Consider the following 18,633-nt stretch of genomic DNA (forward strand, 5'->3'; position numbering starts at 1 on the left):
ATTTTTACTAGCAGTTCAACCCGGCTTTGGAAAATTAACAGTAGTTAGGTACGGAAATGTGCACACACACACACACACACACACACACAGTTTCCTTTTTATAGATATAGATTATTTTAACATTTATTTTATTTTGGAATTGTTTATTATATTGTTAGGTGAAAGTACAGACTAGTTAAAAAAAAAAAACCCAAAAAACTCTCCTTCACATGTTAAGAATAGGTTTTCAAATACTAGCCTTTGCTGCATAGGTACTACTGCTTTTTTTTTTTTTATTATTGTACTAACATTTATCTTTTGAATTGTTTATTATATTGCTAGGTGAAAGTACATGTTAAGAATGTAATATTAGGGTTATCTGCACAAGTACTATGATTTTTTATTGTTTTAAAGTATTTTATTTTAGTATTGTTTATTAAATTGTAAAATGAAAGTTCAGAATAATTAAAGCACAAAAAATAGCACCCTCTACTCACAATGTTAATGTTTTTTATTTGTATTTACATAAAACTTATTTCGTTTGCATTCTGTTTTCGTTCTAACGCAAAACTTTCAAGCCAGCCCATTGACAGTTTTTTCGTTTTTTTTCTTGGCTGTTGATTTTAAACATTATCAGGAATTATTTAATTTCATTTTTAGCGTTTTGAAATCTTATGATAAATAAGTGGTTAGGAATTTTTTTTCACTTTATAACAAAAAAACAAAACAAAAAATCCAGAACATCGCTCATTTGTTTACTATTCATGCTAACCACATGTTGCACAATATTTCTGAATATTTAAAATATTCAAACATGACTTAATGTACAAATTAATGTACAAAAATGGTTTCTTATCACGTGTATTGAAATTGAAACATTATAGTTACCTATTTAGTAGAAGACCAAGGCCGAACAACTTTCATCCATTGACTCTCTAATCTTCTCCGTGTTCATGTTTCACACAGTTTTGTTCAAAACGCTATGGATAAGGGTATTTTTTGCTCATTACATTTATGCAAATAAAACTAGATATAAATATTTAGCACCATTTGATACAAACTTGAATGAACTTTAATTTGATATCACATTTGCCATGGTTATTATGAATAGTTAATTCATCAGTAGCAAATTAAATGAAAAATAAATTTTGAAAATGAATTATACACATTTCTTTTTGTATATTTGTGACAATTTTGATATGAAAATAAAGATCATTTTTTGCTTAATTTGATGCTATTTTTAGTTTTTTTTTTATTGGTTGAATGGTGGAAATGCGCAAAACTTTTAAACAAGGTGTATGATTTTCTTGACAGCATAAAAATTACAAGCTAGCATTCTGTGTCACAATTTTATCACTTTTATTACTGTCATAAAAATAAATCAGTAAAATTGAATTTTTATTCAACAAATACAAATGAACATCACACAAAAGAGTAATATATTTTTTTCCAAACGAGAATTCAAACAAATACGATACATGCTAGTAAACATAACCAAAATTTGGCCATTTTTACAAATTCCACTCAATTTTAAGGCTTTTGCCGGTACCTAGGTTAGAAAACATCTTGCTACACAACTCCCCACTCTCAATATGCCTTGTTTTTTTGTTGTTGTTTTTTACATGAAGGTCACCACTGTTGAGTAAACATGAGTAAAAAAGAATGATTTTTATTTTAATGTTTCTGAAACTCGTATTTTGTTTTAAATTTTAGTCCCAGTTGTAAAAACAACATGGGCTCGAGAAGCCAAACATATCGAGTATTATAGTGATGCGGAAGATCCAACCATTCCGACCATTGATTTGGGTGTGCCCAACACAGAAAGAGGTATCCAAATTTGAACTTTTTTATTTCAAATTTATTCTTTATCTTTCTATTTTTTACTTTTATTCTTCATTAGTTGAGTGTTTTGGGTCATTTGTTTTGTCTAAATTTTATGCCTTAGTGAAGAAAAAATTTAAGTGCTTTCTCTTTCTCTTTTTTTTTTTTTTTTTAATATTTGGCCCAGAGAATAAACTCGCAACTGCTAATAAATATTATCAAATAGTGATATTATCTACTTTTTTCCTGTTTAGGTCACTGCAAAAAGACGTTTAGCATTTTAGCACGACTCCTTCGTGAACCGAATATTTCAAGCAAAAGTTGGTTCCTTATTGCAGATGATGATACAATAATCAGGTAACACTCCCATCCTTCACCATAAAAAAGAAAACGATTTTCTTTTTTTTTTTTTTTTTTTGCTCTCTTTTCCTTTCATTTTGTTTATTTTTTTTTTAAAAGAAAAAATAAATTTTATCTTTTTCTTCTTCGAATAAATTTTTTTTTTACATGCTAAGATCTCTTTTCCTTAGTACAGAAAAAGAAGCATGTTTTCAACACCCAAGGAAGGTTGCAGGTTGTAGCGACCGAAACATTGTGCTAATAACACCCAAGATGAGAATAATAGTCCGATTAACACAAGCATGCTAAGATCTGTTTAATATTAACCTGGAATCTCAACTAACCCAACCCAACCCAACTCGACCAATCCCAATCAAACTTAAATGAGATTTTATTAATGAAGAATTGCCTCTAAAATTCATATCAATTAAATTAATTTCTTTTGATTACAAAAGATAATAACAAACTGAATGAAAATAATTATGTACAAACGAGGAAAATTCTCTCCCTTAGCAAATGGATCCAAACATTGTTTAAAAAAATCATAAAGAAACTCCCTAACATAGACAACATTGGTCCAAATGAAAGATAGTTTTAATTTTGAGTTACATAAAAACATGATTATTTTATCTTATTTTTATTTATATTTTGTGTTTTTTGACATTACAATATCTGCAATTAATGATCATGCTTTACTATTGTTAAGAATTTAGTTGAAGATGAAAACCTGTTCTTTCCATGGAAATTAAGCATAAATGTCTGTGTAGCTTAGTTGCTATCAATATATTTTCATATTACTAAGCTCATATTGAGCACTGTTGAAGTTAATACTGGAAATACATTGCATTACACTAAAGCAGTAGTAGATAATATCAATTACCAAGAATCACACACAAATATATATTGGTCTATGTGTGAAAGGCTTTATTTTACATGAGGTCATATTATATACCTTCTTCTAAAATGCTAATGCCAAGAGAAAAAAGGTGTGGATACAAAAAATTGCATTAAAAATGAATGAAAAAAAAGTGAAAAATCTTTTGTTTTATTTTTTCTTATTTTTTGCAGATCTTATTTCATTTAATGTAATAGAATAGAATGTTTTTGGATGAGCGAATATTACGTTTTCTTTTCAGTATTACAAGACTACGTAAGTTGCTTGCCTGCTACAATCCTAAGGAAGCCGTCGCCCTGGGTGAACGCTATGGCTATGGTGTATCAACTGGTACCGGATATGATTACCTCACTGGAGGTGGAGGGTACGTTGACTTGATATTGGACGCTGTTTAGTAACACTTCCACCCTTTACTATAAAAAAGAAAAGCAATTTTCCTTTTTTTTCCCTCTCTCCATTTTCCTTTCATTTTGTTTATTTCTTTTACTTTTTTCTATCCTTTTCTCTTCAAAACATTTTTTACATGGTTTCAACAGTAAGATTTGATACAATAAAAGTATATGCATTTCTTTTTTTTATATTTAATTAACAATTTTGTATAAATTACTGCAAAAATAGAACCAAAATCGAGTTTGTTTTAAAATAAATGGAAAAATCGGCCGGTATTTTCTGAACAACATATTTGTGTTATAGAAAAGCCAATGGGAGAAGATGTTTTCTTTAATTCATTTGTATTTAATGTTTTGAGAGCTATTTTGAAATTAACAGTTGTAAAAGATAATTTATAACAAATCAGTTTGCAATAAAATCACACATCTTATGAAAGGATGAAATTCAAATTTCATAAAATAAATTTCTTCAATAAATACATAATTCAACATTTGACAAAATATAATTTAAAAGTTTGGCAACCTTTTTCAACCACTAAATTTAAATTTAAAAAATGTATATTCTAAACTTGCATTGGGTGACCTACTAGCTTAGCATGCTGATAATTAAATTCAATTGATCAATTGAATTTAATTATCAGCAACAATTTGTTACTTATTATTGGAAGTAGCCATGTGGCATTGTCCAGAAGGAAGAAATAATCTCAATAAGTAAATTAAGAAATATGTGCTATAATAAAATAACTGGAATATCTGTCTTTCGATAAGTTCATAACCTTCTTGAACCCTTTACTAAGTGCATAAAATATTGCATTTAGGCCCAGATTTCTTTCAGCTGTTTGATGAAATCCTTAGCAATGTGATATTCACACTTTTTCTTCACTGACATGCTTGCATACATTTTTCTGGGTAATGAGATAGTATGAATTGGAAGGATTTTCAAGTTGAAGTGCTTCAGTGCCAAAGCAAAAACGTTTCCAGATTTTGATCAGGGAGTTTCTCTATGCAGACGAAGTCGACTTCTTGACACATTGTGTCCAGATTTTGATCTTGCAATCAGTCTTGTGCAGGTCCAAGCAATGTTTATCCTTGCACCTGAGGAACTGTACACAAGCTTTAATGGTTCATGGAATAAGATTGAAGGTGGTTGACAGGTTTGTTTACCTGGTCGGCAGCTCAAGAGATGTTTCGTTGGATGTAGTGATAGGTTTACACTAGGGGTGTGCAAACCACGGGCTGCATGCGGCCCGCCAATGAAATTCATGCAGCCCTCCAAGTACTGAATATTGAATTGTGGTTTTCTCATAGCTGTGCGGACTGCCGGACACGGGTACGGGCAGATCCTTGCAAAAAATGAAACTTTGGAGATGAAAATATACCTTCGTTAACAATCTAACTAAATTTCTGAAGAAAGAAAAACAAATAAAGTAAAAGAAAACAAAGAAACCTTACGAATTACACATTAAAAAATGACTGTTTTATGGGGATTGGTAAGTTTACACTTGGTTCCAAGCTAGACTGCCAGGCGTAGCTTTATTGAATCCTTTTTGATTTGCCGTGCCCGAAACTTTTGCCTGGCCGAAAACAGGCAATAAATTATTTTGATGTGCTAAAAATATTGTAGGGACCATAAAATCTGGCGCTTGTAGTCTGGGGTCCAGCCGACCGACCGGTCAAGTCTTAGTGAACTCTCTCTCCCATCTCCGTTACTCCTAAAAGACACTAAAATTTTCATATGATATTTAGAATTTCCAAAGAAAGGACATCTTATAGATTCATTGCCAAGCATTTTAGTAAGTTAAAATATTGACTAATTATTTTGTTTACATCTGTAATTATGCTAATTTGTTACAAAAATTTAGTAAATTTAAATTCCCATTATGTAATTTCGTAAGTCAAACTTTTTAGAATATCAATAAGAGGGTTTTAAAAAATGTAATTAATATTGACCCGTTTTGTCAAATATTTACTTGTTCAAAATATCTTGATTGAAATAATATCTAAAATTTAAAACTTTACAGGATGCCTACATATATATATATATATATATATATATATATTAGTCAATTGTGTACATTTATTACTGATTAAAATAAATTAACTGGTTTATAAAATATTTATTAAAACACACTTTTAATCTTGTTTTCCATTTTTCTATAAATGACCAAAAATTAATTCAATATATGCAAAAAGTTTATAAAAGGTAACATTTTGTTGGTGTTAAAAAAAATTGTAAAAATGTGTGAATACCAATCGAATCTTCGATTTGTTTCATGCGGTTTCTAATTTTTTTGTTATGTTTTCGATAACTATATTTTGAAGTACTCATTTTACTTTTTTTTTTTATATTTTCGTAAATTGTATCAACATTATGGTAAATATGGATAAGCACGCTATGTTTTTTGGTTGTCACAAAAATGGTACGGAACTTCTAATTTCGTTCTGGTTTACTGATTTTTTGTTAAAAACTACGAATGCATGAAATAAGTCAATTTTAATAGAAGAAACAAATTCAGCGAAAAAATAATTTATCGAAAAAAAATATAAAAAACCAAATAATTTAAAATAAATTTATAAATTCTATCGTTTCATGTTAATACCAATCAAAATGGCTTCATTTCCCATTAATTTAACAAATATCAATGATTTAATGAAAATTTATAAATTCCATTTTCATGTTAATAACAATAAAAAAAAATATTATTCCCGTTAAAATTAAAAACAAATTTTATTTTTTCGTTTAAAAAATGGGGGTTGTATTACTGTACACATAGATTCGAAAAAGTTGTCAAAAAACAAATATATAACGAATAAATGTTATCAAAGGCAAGATAAGTTACTTTTCTACCTAACTGGATATTCTTTTAGTGTTTTTATTTAATGTAACATGTTTATTCAGCTCGAAAAACATACAGTGTTTACCGATGTATTGGAAAATTAAGAATGGCGCCCGATTCTTTCTTTGGCACCGTGAGTTTTTAACAGCATTTTGTTTAATTTTTTATTTTTAACTCCTTTTCCCAAACTTACCGTGTCAAAGAGAGAGTCGGGCGCCATTTTTAATTTTCCAATACATACAATATGTTTTTCGAGCTGAATAAACGTGTTACATTAAATAAAAACACTAAAAACATATCCAGTTCGGTAGACTAGTAACTTACCTTGCCTTTGATAACATTTATTTGTTATATATTTGTTTTTTTTTTGACAACTTTTTCGAATCTATGTGTACAGTGATACAAACCCCAAAAATGTTTGTTTCCTATATATATAATTTTCTGTTTATAATTCTTGTTTCTGAAAATAAAATCACAATAGTTGTTCCTATTTACAATGCCCCTCCCCCCGGGACAGAGTTGTTTTTTAACGTGGAGAAAAGGAACAAAAATTAAAATTGTCTCAGTCGTGAAGGATTTCTCCTCCACTGACAGAAAACAAGAAATTGAAGTGCAGCATCTGAAGAACAGATACTACACTTGGATCTTGTCCCGAAGGCCAAGTAAAAACATTGTTTTTTGGTTATCTGTGAATAAATTCAAACATTTATTGATATTCATTTTCTTATTTTCGTACGATTTCTTGATCACGTGTTCAATTAGAAAATTATTTTTAGCACTGGGATGAAATTAGAAGTTCCGTAGGCACCTCTAAAATTTACCACAGAATTACCCCCCTATATGTAACACGATGTAACTTTATTATAAATTAATATTATCAATATAACTTCTGTATCATTTTAAAAGAAGGGCAAAATAAACTAGTAATAATTTAAAAAAAAAAAAATTTCATCGTACGAAAATAATGAAATTGCGAGACGAAAATTGTGTTTACATAATTGGCGCTTTAAAATAATGTTCCCCCCTAGTAAGCATTGAAAACATATCCGTTTAACAAATCTAGCAAAAATCAACTAATGGTCAGATTTTCGTGAAATTTTCGATTTTTATCCATTTTTGAATTGACAAAAACTTTGAAATTACAGAAGAATTGCTATCCATGGAGGCTCTCAAAGACACAGCCACTGGAAACGATTTATACAACAGTATCATTAGCAGTCTAATCAGGTCTAGGTTAAGCCTGGATAAACTGGCAAGTATTACAACTGATGGCGCTCCTTCACTCAGAGGCAAACGCTGTGGCTTTGTGACCTTGATGAATAAAAAATCAAAGATTTTCCATCGCACAGTGTGTTGTCTTTTTACTGCATCATACATCAAGAAAGCCTCTGTAAATCATCTATGAAACTCAAACATGTTATGAATCCAGTAGTGCGTGTAGTGAACTTAAGAGCACGGGGACTGAAACACAGGCAGTTCCAATGTTTCTTGTAAGATATCGAGGCAGCTTTTACTGATGTGTTGTATCACACAAATATCTGATGGTTAAGTATGGGGGAAGTACTGAAGAGAATATGGGACGTTAAAGCAGAGGTTGTTATGTTTTTTAATATGAAAGAAATTCCTTGTGACTTTTTAAAAGAAATGGAGTGTGACGAATGGGTTTGTGATTTTGCATTTGCTGTAGACATATTGCAAAAGCTGAGTGAGTTAAGTACAAAACTACAACGCAAAAGTGTATTTGCTCATCAATTGTATGTGGAAGTGAAAGCGTTTCAACTGAAACTTAAACCTTTTGCCAAGCAGCTTAAAGAGCAAAACTTTATTCATTTTCCTCTGTTGAAAACACGAGTTGTTACACAAGCATTATCAGACAAATACAGTTCCCACTTGATGGCTCTAAAAGAGGAATTTATCAGAAGATTTGCTGATTTCAAGGCAATTGAAGGACAGTTTGATTTGCTCAGCTCACCTTTTGCATGTGACGTTGAAACAGCTGCCAAAAGAACTACAGGTAGATCTTATTGATTTGCAAGCCGACAACTCTTTAAAAAGGCTCTTTGAAAATAAACCATTAGTCAAACTTTATGCATCTCTGCACCCAGAAAAGTTTTAAAATATGAAAAATTTTCCAAGGAAGATGTTTGTGTTATTTGCTTCAACTTACATATGTGAGCAGACTTTTCCCATATTGAAAATTAACAAGTCAAAGAACAGATCACTTCTCACTGATTTAAATCATCAGTCAGTGTTAAGAATCAGTACAAGCAACTTGACACGTAATTTCAACAAACTGGTAAATGATTGCAGTCAGTTGCATCATTCTCACTGAGTCATTTTGATCCTTCTGTTGCTCAGTTGCTGAACTATTATGTTTTTCAAATAAATATATTTCATATGAAGTTACTGTTTTAAAATATCAATAGAAATATCTTTTCCTCTTAAAATTGAGTTACTTTATTTTTAAATAAATGTGCTTCATGTGACGGTTCTTTTTTAATATATAAATTCATTTTTGTTCTTTGAGTTACTTTATATGTGTATCTTTTAAAGATTTTATTCTAAAATATCAATTAATAAGATATTTTTTAATCTCTTTAAACAGAGTTACTTAAGAATTGCTTTTCTTCAAACAAGGTTATTTGTTTTTCAAATGTGTTTCATGTGAAGCTCATACTTAAAAATACATATTAATAAAATTGTTTTCTTTTAAAGTTACTGTATCTTTCAAATAAATGTGTTTTATGGGAATCTTCTATAGTACTTTAAAATGCTAATAAATGAAAATTAATTATATTTTTTCTCTGAAATCCTTTTATTTTGTCTTTTTTAAATATCAATTATATTGGAAAATATACTATGCGGCCAAGTAAAATTTAGAATTTTTTAATGCGGCCCTTGCACTGAAAAGTTTGCCCAACCCTGGTTTACACATTCACAAAGCAAGCGTGTTTTCAAAAGATTGAAAAATAGTGTATGAGCAGTTTGTGATATTACCAACTATATCAATGTATGTGTATATTCACCCCAAGTAAGACACTGGAACATAATGGGCTACTGTGAATTAAGGGTCAGTGAAAGTTGAGGACATTTCACGGATAGAAATGAGAATGATGGGATGGATGTGTAATGTGAGTTTTAAAAATAGATTTAATTCTGATGGCAAAATCCAAAAAATCTGGACAGTATAGGGAGATGTGTAGATTTTCATGGTATGATCACATTACAAGAATGGCTGAGAGTTCTTTGGTTAGTAGATGTAGAAGAATTATGGTAACAGGTTATGGTAACAGTGGAAAGTCCAAGAAATTAAGAGAATTAATATAAACTTGGACTTGAGAGAAAAAGGGATAAATAAAAACATGACCAGAGATAGATTGGTTTGGAAGTCAATTTTTAAAAGCTGTCCAACACATGCCCGCATGTCAAACACATGTTACTTATTATATTGGTAGATTTTTTATTTCTTCATTTATAAAACTGCTCTTTCCTTTTCTTTTTTAGCATGGTATTTAGTCGAGCTGCTGTTGAAGCTATTATTGCATCCGGCCAGTGTACTTGCCCTCGTATCGACTCCCCAGACGACATGATTCTTGGGATGTGTCTGCAGCATCTTAACATCCCCATGACACACAGTTCTTTATTTCACCAGGTGAGAATGAAATGTTTTAATCAATTTTAACGAAAAAAAAGAAAATCAAGATATTTGGAAAACTATTCTGGCTATGATATGAAATAAAAATGATATAAAATAAAAATGATATGAAATAAGTGATATAAAATAAAAGTGATATAAAATAAAGGTGATATAAAAGTGATATAAAATAAAAATCATATAAAATAAAGGTGATATGAAATAAAAATATGAAATAAAAGTGATATGAAATAAGTGATATAAAATAAAAATGATATAAAATAAGTGATGTAAAATAAAAATGATATAAAATAAGTGATGTAAAATAAAAATGATATAAAATAAGTGATATAAAATAAAAGTGATATAAAATAACCTCTGCAAAGATTGTTTGCCTTTCAGTGAAGATCAGTTAATGAGAATTCCTTCTACACTAAAGCAATGTTTATTTTTTAGCTTAAACTAGAGTACCCTTTTTTTTTCTTTTTTTTGGAAAGCTGGATTTCCTCCCATATTAAAAATCAAACACTGTTTCTAGCTCTGCCCATGTTGGGAGGCAAGTAAATAGGTACGTTTGGTAAAGGCTCCCAAATTTGGGAGCTTTGAAGAGTGTGTAGTGAAACCATTTTACCTTTACTTTCACATGCACTCTTATTCGGAGTAGCTGTAACTGACCATTCCATCTTTGGATAAAATAAAATCAATGACATAAAACTTCATCCAGTCATAGACTCATAATTTTACATCATCAATCACTCATTAAAATCTTTCACTTACACAAGAGAGAGCGTCAGAAAAAAAATGTATGTATGTATGTATGTATGTATGTATGTATATATATATATGTGTGTGTGTGTGTGTTTTCACATGTGACAGCACAGTCCTTAATAAATTCGTCAACGCAATTCTGAATACCACCGCCGAATCGACATGCCACGCCACGCCATGAACAAATACTGTTGAATCGACACACACGTTCTCAAGCAGAACTGAACAATCTCACCGAATCGACATGCCACATTATTGAAGAAGTGTATTTCAAAACGACAAATCACTTATCGGCTTGTTCTTTTCATACCCGTTGGGCGAAACCAAATCGTTATTTTGGGTTAAGATGGGTGTAGTTCATTAGTGGACTTGATTTGTAATCAAAAGATCTCGCGTTCGGGTTTTCACCGCAGGTAAGCCCAACTCATACACTTGTGCACTTTCATGCATGCTCAGCACAGTTGTTAACAATTTTACCAAAATGACTGGATTCAGAACTAAATAACTTGAAAAGGTTTAATATTTCATAAAACAGTCAAACAAAAATTACATTGAAAACAGATGTTGATTATATAGAAATCATTTGTGGCTGTTATCGGAGTATTTTTATATCAACTCATTGCCAAATGTTCATCGTAAAATCAAGTATTGTTATTATTTTTCTTTTTTTTTTTTTTTTTTTTTTTTTTTTTTTTTTTTTAGGCCAGACCGAATGATTATAGCAAAGAACTGCTTTCACTCCATGACCAAATTTCATTTCATAAACACTGGATGATTGACCCAGTTGATGTTTATAAAAAATGGTTTGCAAAAGCGGCTCAATTTCATGACGAGTTATAAAACCATATATTGGACTCTAAATAGTATTTTAAAACTTTTATATAAATTTAATCAATAAAGAATTATTTACACTTTTTTGTGTTTGTTTCTTTTGCTTTATTGTATTTTGTTATTTATTTTTTATGTAAAATAATTTATAAGTTTTCTACTTTTCCCTATCACACACTCTAACGCATTGGAATAATTTTCGGTATGCCATACCTTCATCTACCTACCAAGAAAGCAGTTTCAGAAAGTGCTTATTAATTAAATCAAATTTCATGACAAAACATAACCAAGTGCAACAAGTCATGTAAAAAACGTGGAAGATATATAGTCTGAATATATATACAGCATAATCATGTTGACAAAGTGGTTCCTGTTAGATCACCGAAGTTAAGTAATGTTGAGCCTAGCTATTACTAAAATGGGTGACCATTTGGTAATATCAGATGCTGTATGTGCTCAGAGCCTGGAGAGGGATAGGTGCCGCCAGACTATTCTTACCCAGGATATGCTGCATGAAATAATGCAGTGCACTCCATGATCCCAGAAGGTTAAAAAAGGACTCCTCCATCCATCATCCATAGTCTGAATGATTGTCCAAGGTGATTTTAAATCTAGGTATGGTAGACATTGTGACTTTCTCTGGTAGGCTGTTCCACTGAGCCGAAACAGAATACTGCCTTTCTTCTATTGAGAGGAAAGTGCCAATGGTACATTGTTTGCTAGGTTGAATATATTCAGTATTTCAAGTAGAATAAGTGAAATTGAGTAATGTTCATTATTTATAGAAAAAAAAACTTAGTGTATTACATAGTAAATTATAAAAAAAAAAAATGGATAAGTAGTGACTTATGAATATTTATGCCTATTAAGTAAAGAAACCAGTGTTGGTAAGTTGCATGTAAAGAGTACATAGATAGCAAGTGAAATTTTTTGCTAGTTTTTTTTTTTTTTTTTGAATATGTAATTGAAAGAAACGGTAATAAATAACCTGTTGGTTTAGTAATATTATGCTGAACTAGTGTTTGGGAAAGAGGATAAAATATAGGTTATTTGGGTTATGCATAAACGACAAAAAATGAAAGACTTAATTTTATGCATATAATCTACAAGTTTGTGAAAGGAACATCAGACACTCTTCTAATAGTTTATTTTGTTCGTTTAAAAGAAAATTAAGTTTGTCGTTGGAAAGGAGCTGCGTTTTTGTAGCATTAAATGTAACCATTCATTTTTGCCCCATTCATAGAGGTCGTTTCCTAAGAATTAAAGCATTGTCTTGCATGAATTGGTGTTTGATTTGTTCCCATGCTAGAAATAGAATATGGTGCTATTGGCAAATGCACTTATCTCAATAAGCAAGAATGTTGTCTTGATCTGCCATATTTAATAAAGTGGTTACCTCCTCTTTAACAACCTCTCCAGAAATAATAGATCAAAATTAGCCTTGTAATGGTCATATATTATCAATCACGAAAAAAACGTTAAAAAAAATATATTTCTTATATAAAAAAAACTAGTTGATCAATTTATATAATTTTTGGTTTTGTGATGGATACATACATCATAAAAATTATTTTCTGTATTTTTGTTTTCTTAACTAGATTGAATTCTAGTCTTGCACCAAAAATATTTAGTTTTTTTTATTATAGTGTACATTAGTTTTGTTTTTCATATGAATTGCATAGCCATTATTGATTTATGAATTTAAACTTATTTCCCCTGATTTCTTGTTTTTAAATAATTTACTCGCAGCAAGAATTCCATTGTTTTGCTTTTTAAAAAGCATCATCTTTTTCTTCAGATATAGAAAAAAAAATTTTTTTTTTTAATTTCCAAAATTATTTTTGTGTGTGTGTGACATGCATTACTTTTATTTTCTATGAAATAAAAGTAGTCCTTATCGACCTTAACAAGCACTGATTGCTTATGAATTTGAACTATTTGTTTTAGATTATTTATGAATGTCCACATGCTGCATTTTATAACAAAAACAATATTTTCCATCACGTTTCTAAATTTTTGAGATGAGATTTAATAATTTATATTATTTGGATTATTAGGACTACTGTTCTCATCTTGAGTCTTGTTTTCGTATTTTAATCGATGTAACCTCCACCTTTCTTCAGGTGTAACTCGAACAGAAACCTTTATTTACACCTGAAGAAAGTCTGAGGTTACATCGGTCGAAATGTTGTGAAAATAACATTAACGAGAACAGAAGTCCGAATAATTCAAATATGAATTTCAAATCGTGTTTGAAAAAAACTTACAGGAAATCTAATTTAAAATTAAATGCATATATATATTTTTTCCAGCTTTTAAACAATTCTCTCAATTTTTTAAGCAAACATTTTCACATTTTTTTGTTTTTTCTATGTAATAAATTATCTCTTTTACAAAGATTTTGTGTATATCTGAACCACACACAATGCACTGTTACAAATTCGCATACGTATGTAACGTGTAGATGAGCATACAAGATTATAATTAGAGGGAGGGAGGGGGATTACTGTTGTTCTTGTTTTTTTCTTTGTTTTTTAACCCTTCTTACAAAATCAGTTGTACTTTTCTTTTTTTTTTTATCTCAAACATAAGGGGCTACTATTTAGAATCGTGTCTAACAGGAAACTGTGGAGGAGTTGAGCAGGGATACCTGTTCACATTACATTTAAACTTCTGCAGGTTAGTGCAGTCATGGGAGCAGGAAACAGCGAAGGGATTCCAAAGAAAAAGAAAAGAGAGTTCACTTTCTTAGCAACAATCTTGTCAATGTTGCATCCCTCTGCCTGTTTTACAAGTATTTTAATGGTGGATGCTTTGACAACTACAGCCCTTGTGCCCCCTCGATGAAAATACCCTCGACAAGCAACAAAATCCAACCCCTGCACAGTAGAAATCCCTAGATGTAGGAAGACCTACTCTAATAGCTTCTTCCTCAGAACTGCTAGACTTTGGAATTCTCTTCAGGTTTCCTGCTTCCCCAACTATACTGACATGCAGAAATTCAAGTGTAATGTAAACAGACATCTTGCTGCTCAACTCCCTACATAGTACCCCAGTCCTGCAACTTAGGTCCCTGATAGTAGCCCCCTACATCAAAGTGGCAATATGCCTTGTTTGGAGTGAAAATGTAATTTAAAAAAAAAAAAGAAAGTCTTGTGAATGTTCTCAATGTACTTGTTCCAATTCATGTTGCCTATGAATGTTCAGCTGACAAGTTTTAAGGATGAGTTCTTGCGTAGGATTTTTTTTTTTTTTTTACACATAGTCTCCTCTTATCAAGGCGCAGAGAACACTCGAGGATAAGGGTTAAAGAGTGTACAATAGTCAATGGAACAATATCATAGTAATCGTTAGTAGTAGAAATTTGGTAAATTGGATTACTTAAGGGGATGGCTCATCAAGAACTTGTTTACGTTGGACTTGAAAACGACCATGTTGTAGGCGGCTGGAAAGCAGGTAAACAGAAGACAGTTCCATAGGTGTGCAGTTCTAGGAAAGAAGTTTTGTTCATGAAATCTATGTTTAGGTCTAGGCACAGATGAAGGGGGTGGGGAATTACTGATAGTGTTTTTCAGCTAGACAAGTGTTTCTCGTGAAAGTTTGGCGAGGGAGGGGGGGGGGAATTATAGATTGGAGTTTAGATTAGCACTTGCCATGAAAATAATGATAAAGCAGACTCGCAACATCTCTTCTGTGAGAAAGAGGTTGCAAGAAGAAAAAAGAGCATCCCTACTAAGCGTGAAGTTCTAAGAAAGAAGCTTTGCTTATGGAATCTAGGTTTAGGTACAGATAAAGAGTGGGGAAAATTATTGATAGTGTTTTCTGCTAGATGAGTGTTTCTTGTGAAAGTTTGGCGAGGGGGGACCATAGATTGGAGCTCAGTTGAGCACTTACCATAATAATGACAATAAAGCAGAGACAAACTCGCAACATCTCTTCTGTGAGAAAGAGGTTGCAGGGAAGAGAAAAGGGCATCCCCTACGAAGCTACAAAGTCTATTTTGAACTCTATCAAGGCAGGATAAATCCTTTCTAGTAGCTCCTGCCCAGATGTGGCAACAATACTCCGTCCTTGGATGTACCCGGCTCTTATATAGGTAGAGAATTGCATCAGCAGTGAAATATCTACTGGATCAATCAATAGAAGGATCCCACCATTTTTCCAGCGACCTTGGCAACGGATTTGATGCATATGTTCCATTTACGATCAGGAGTAAAGGTCAAGCCCAAAAGCTTGTCAAAACATAAGAACCATTTTTTTCAATTGATACCAGATGGGGATCTTATTTGCCATGTCAATCAGTGATTGAGAAGGGATTTTTTTTGGGGGGGAAGGGGTGGGTAGTTGTTAAAGGAAAGAAACTTAGTCTTAGTAACATTAAATGTTACGATTCACTTATGGTCCTATTCCACTACTACTGACCAAAGGTTGTTTCCTAGCATTTCTGCCATTTCCTTAGATATGTGTACATTTGTTTTTTCCTCATGTTTATTATAGAGTGTGTAGTCATCAGCTTAATATGCTCATCTCTGACAATGTTTTCAGGGAGGTCGTTTATGAATATCAGGAATAATAAAGGCCCAAAGATCAACTCCTGAAACGATGTTGTAGAGACATATAAGCTAGGACAGCTTGGATTTTTCTCTTTTCTAGGAAAGATCTGATTCTATTAATTACCATAGGATTTGTCATTTCTACTAATAGATAAATTAGCCAAATTAATTTTCAGCCATAACTTCAATTAATGTACTTTTTTCTAGAAATAAGTTAATTTGTTTTGTGTGAGTAGGTATGTTTTTTCTTTTTATTATCTCAAGGGTTCAGTGTGTCATTTGTAATTGTGTAATGTGCTATAGGTTGACCATATTTGGTATAAGATCAATAAATAGTACTGATACTTTTTGTGTGTAAAACTAATAGATAAAACCCTGACATGACCATTGTTTTCTACATAAAATAAATCATGTTTGAAAAATTGGCAGAATTTTTTTTTTATGTCTGTACCATTTGTTACACTCCTCTTTGCAAATAAGGACATTGTTTTACAGCTCTGTGGATTAATATCAAAAAACAAAAAGATATTGAAACAAAATCAAATCTAACCTACTTTCAATGTGAACAGATATAGTATTACAAATGAAAATAAAGATTTTCTCCTTTTATTTAAAAGATCATACAAATTTGTAAATATCTTTTTTATTTGCATTGAATGTTGTTAACTGAAAGATTTTTTTTTAAGTACAAACACCTCCAAATCTGGGAATAGCTTTTACCGCATTTGTTATTAGTCAAGTTTTAGTAATAAATGCACCGCACTTTGTGGAATGGAGTTTCCTTCATGTTGTCTGCATGATCTTTGCAGTAATCCCAAAGGAAATGGTCTACAAGAATCGAATTGAAAATGGCATCTTTCATTTCTGGATCTTTTTCTAAAAGTTTCAGAGCTTCTTCCTTGATCAACTGAAAGAAAAAAATAGAAATGTTTTTGGAATAAAAATCTGCAGTAACTACAGTAAATATGATTCAAATTTTATGTGATGTAGACCTTTTTGTGTAGAAAAGCAAGATTTCAAGTTTTCGTGAAAATAAACCAAGATTCACCTGCTTACTACGATAACTCTGACTAATATTCTTGATTGGGTCACATCGAATTGTTTTCCTTGCTAGTTTCTGAGGAAATCTGGAAAACACTTAGATTGTTAAAAATATACTTTTTAAAATCTGATGTTTATTGTGGTATATATTGTGTGGTTGTAATATTGAAAAAACACCCAATTTAACATTTCCCCCAAACCTCCTTCAAAAGGAGTCTTCATCATCCATCACATAAACATCATCATAAACACTAAAATGCCATTTCATAAACCATTTTAGTTTCTCAGAGTCTATTTATGTTTTGATTAAATTAGATACAACTAATATATGACTCATTGCTCCTACTGATTTGGGACAAATTAGAGGATAAGGACTTTTTTTTTTAATTATTATTATTATTATTATTATTTATTTATTTATTATTATAATTTTTATTCATTTATTTTTATTTTATTTTTTAAAATAAAAATAGCAATCCAAAGATTAATTAAAGTTGTGTAAATAAAAAAACATACTTTTGGTTGCGAAAATCCACTTGAATGTACCAAAGTGAAGGTTAAATTGGTGACACCTGAAATCTGTCCTTTTCTAAGTGAAGCCAATCAGGGTCCTTATTTGGTCCCTGATTTGCTCATGCAATCTCGATCCGTCAGCGCAAAATATCGTAAAAATTTGTTGCAATTTATTGAAATAAATTATAAAACAAATTTAGTCACAACTTCCAGTCAAAAGTTTATTTTTAACAAATATCTTTTTAGGTATGTACTTAAAATGATATTTACAAAAAATACAAAGTCTATAGAAACAGAAGTAGTTGCTACATGTCAAATCTCGGGATCCACATGTTGTATGCAGACAGTTGCAAGGAAACCAAGACAAGAAAAAAAACTCGACTCCTTTTGTTTTCCAGTTGAAACAACACACATTTATTTACAGGTACTTTCCAGAATAATACCCTGTCTCTTGTTCAAAAGTCTTCTGATACTGTAATGTATTTAACAAGACTCAGCTGTGTTGGACATATGGTATTCTGCCTTTGTCCAACCATATTTGGAATATGTCTTTGTCACTCTTGGGCCACCTGTGTAACACATCTATCTTTCTGTCTTTTTTCTGTTGTTTTTATTTCTTCATAATCTCCTTCCCTTTTTTTGCTGCAATGCCATCTTACACACATCATTTGCATACGTTGGCTGTTGCTGTTGCCATATGTGTGTCCACACTGTTACAATTATATACATCGAAATCAACATTTTCTACACACAAATATGTTACTATTGTAACTTTCAAAAATTATAATTGATATACATGACAAAAATAAATTGAGGTAATTATATTTTTTTCAAATCTAGTATGCCACTTTTGGGAGAACTGAATTTACCCACATTTAAAACCGACCTTGCATCTAACTTTGTGAGGAGGCAAGTAAATAACTATCCATTTTTAATTGATTAAAGTTTGCAAAACCTCAAGAGATATTTGCCAAAAATAAACTCTCAATTTTTTTTAAGTCTAAAAAAAAATTATTTTTAAAAATACAATAATAAA

The 18,633-nt window shown here is 30.9% G+C and overlaps 2 protein-coding genes across 5 annotated transcripts in view; one reads left to right on the forward strand and one right to left on the reverse strand.

Moving 5' to 3' along the window:
* LOC145295018 (beta-1,3-glucosyltransferase-like) overlaps nt 1–11,576 on the forward strand; it is a 37,845-nt gene extending 26,269 nt beyond the window's left edge. Inside the window, exons 10-14 of the mRNA XM_080141430.1 lie at nt 1,693–1,806; nt 2,055–2,157; nt 3,276–3,398; nt 9,765–9,912; nt 11,365–11,576. Coding sequence (XP_079997556.1) covers nt 1,693–1,806; nt 2,055–2,157; nt 3,276–3,398; nt 9,765–9,912; nt 11,365–11,502 — 626 coding nt within the window. The 3' untranslated portion in view covers nt 11,503–11,576. The remainder of the gene's footprint in view (nt 1–1,692; nt 1,807–2,054; nt 2,158–3,275; nt 3,399–9,764; nt 9,913–11,364) is intronic.
* Nucleotides 11,577–16,620: 5,044 nt separating this feature from the next.
* The window catches only part of LOC145295103 (queuosine 5'-phosphate N-glycosylase/hydrolase-like), a 92,872-nt gene continuing 90,859 nt past the window's right edge, over nt 16,621–18,633 (reverse strand). For all 4 annotated transcript variants that reach the window (XM_080141438.1, XM_080141437.1, XM_080141439.1 and 1 more), the window contains exon 10: nt 16,621–16,950. In XM_080141438.1, the coding sequence (XP_079997564.1) occupies nt 16,786–16,950 (165 nt within the window). In that variant the 3' untranslated portion in view covers nt 16,621–16,785. The remainder of the gene's footprint in view (nt 16,951–18,633) is intronic.

This window comes from Euprymna scolopes, chromosome 2 (genome assembly GCF_053919585.1).
Source record: "Euprymna scolopes isolate OS-2025 chromosome 2, ASM5391958v1, whole genome shotgun sequence".
NCBI classification, from domain to species: domain Eukaryota; kingdom Metazoa; phylum Mollusca; class Cephalopoda; order Sepiida; family Sepiolidae; genus Euprymna; species Euprymna scolopes.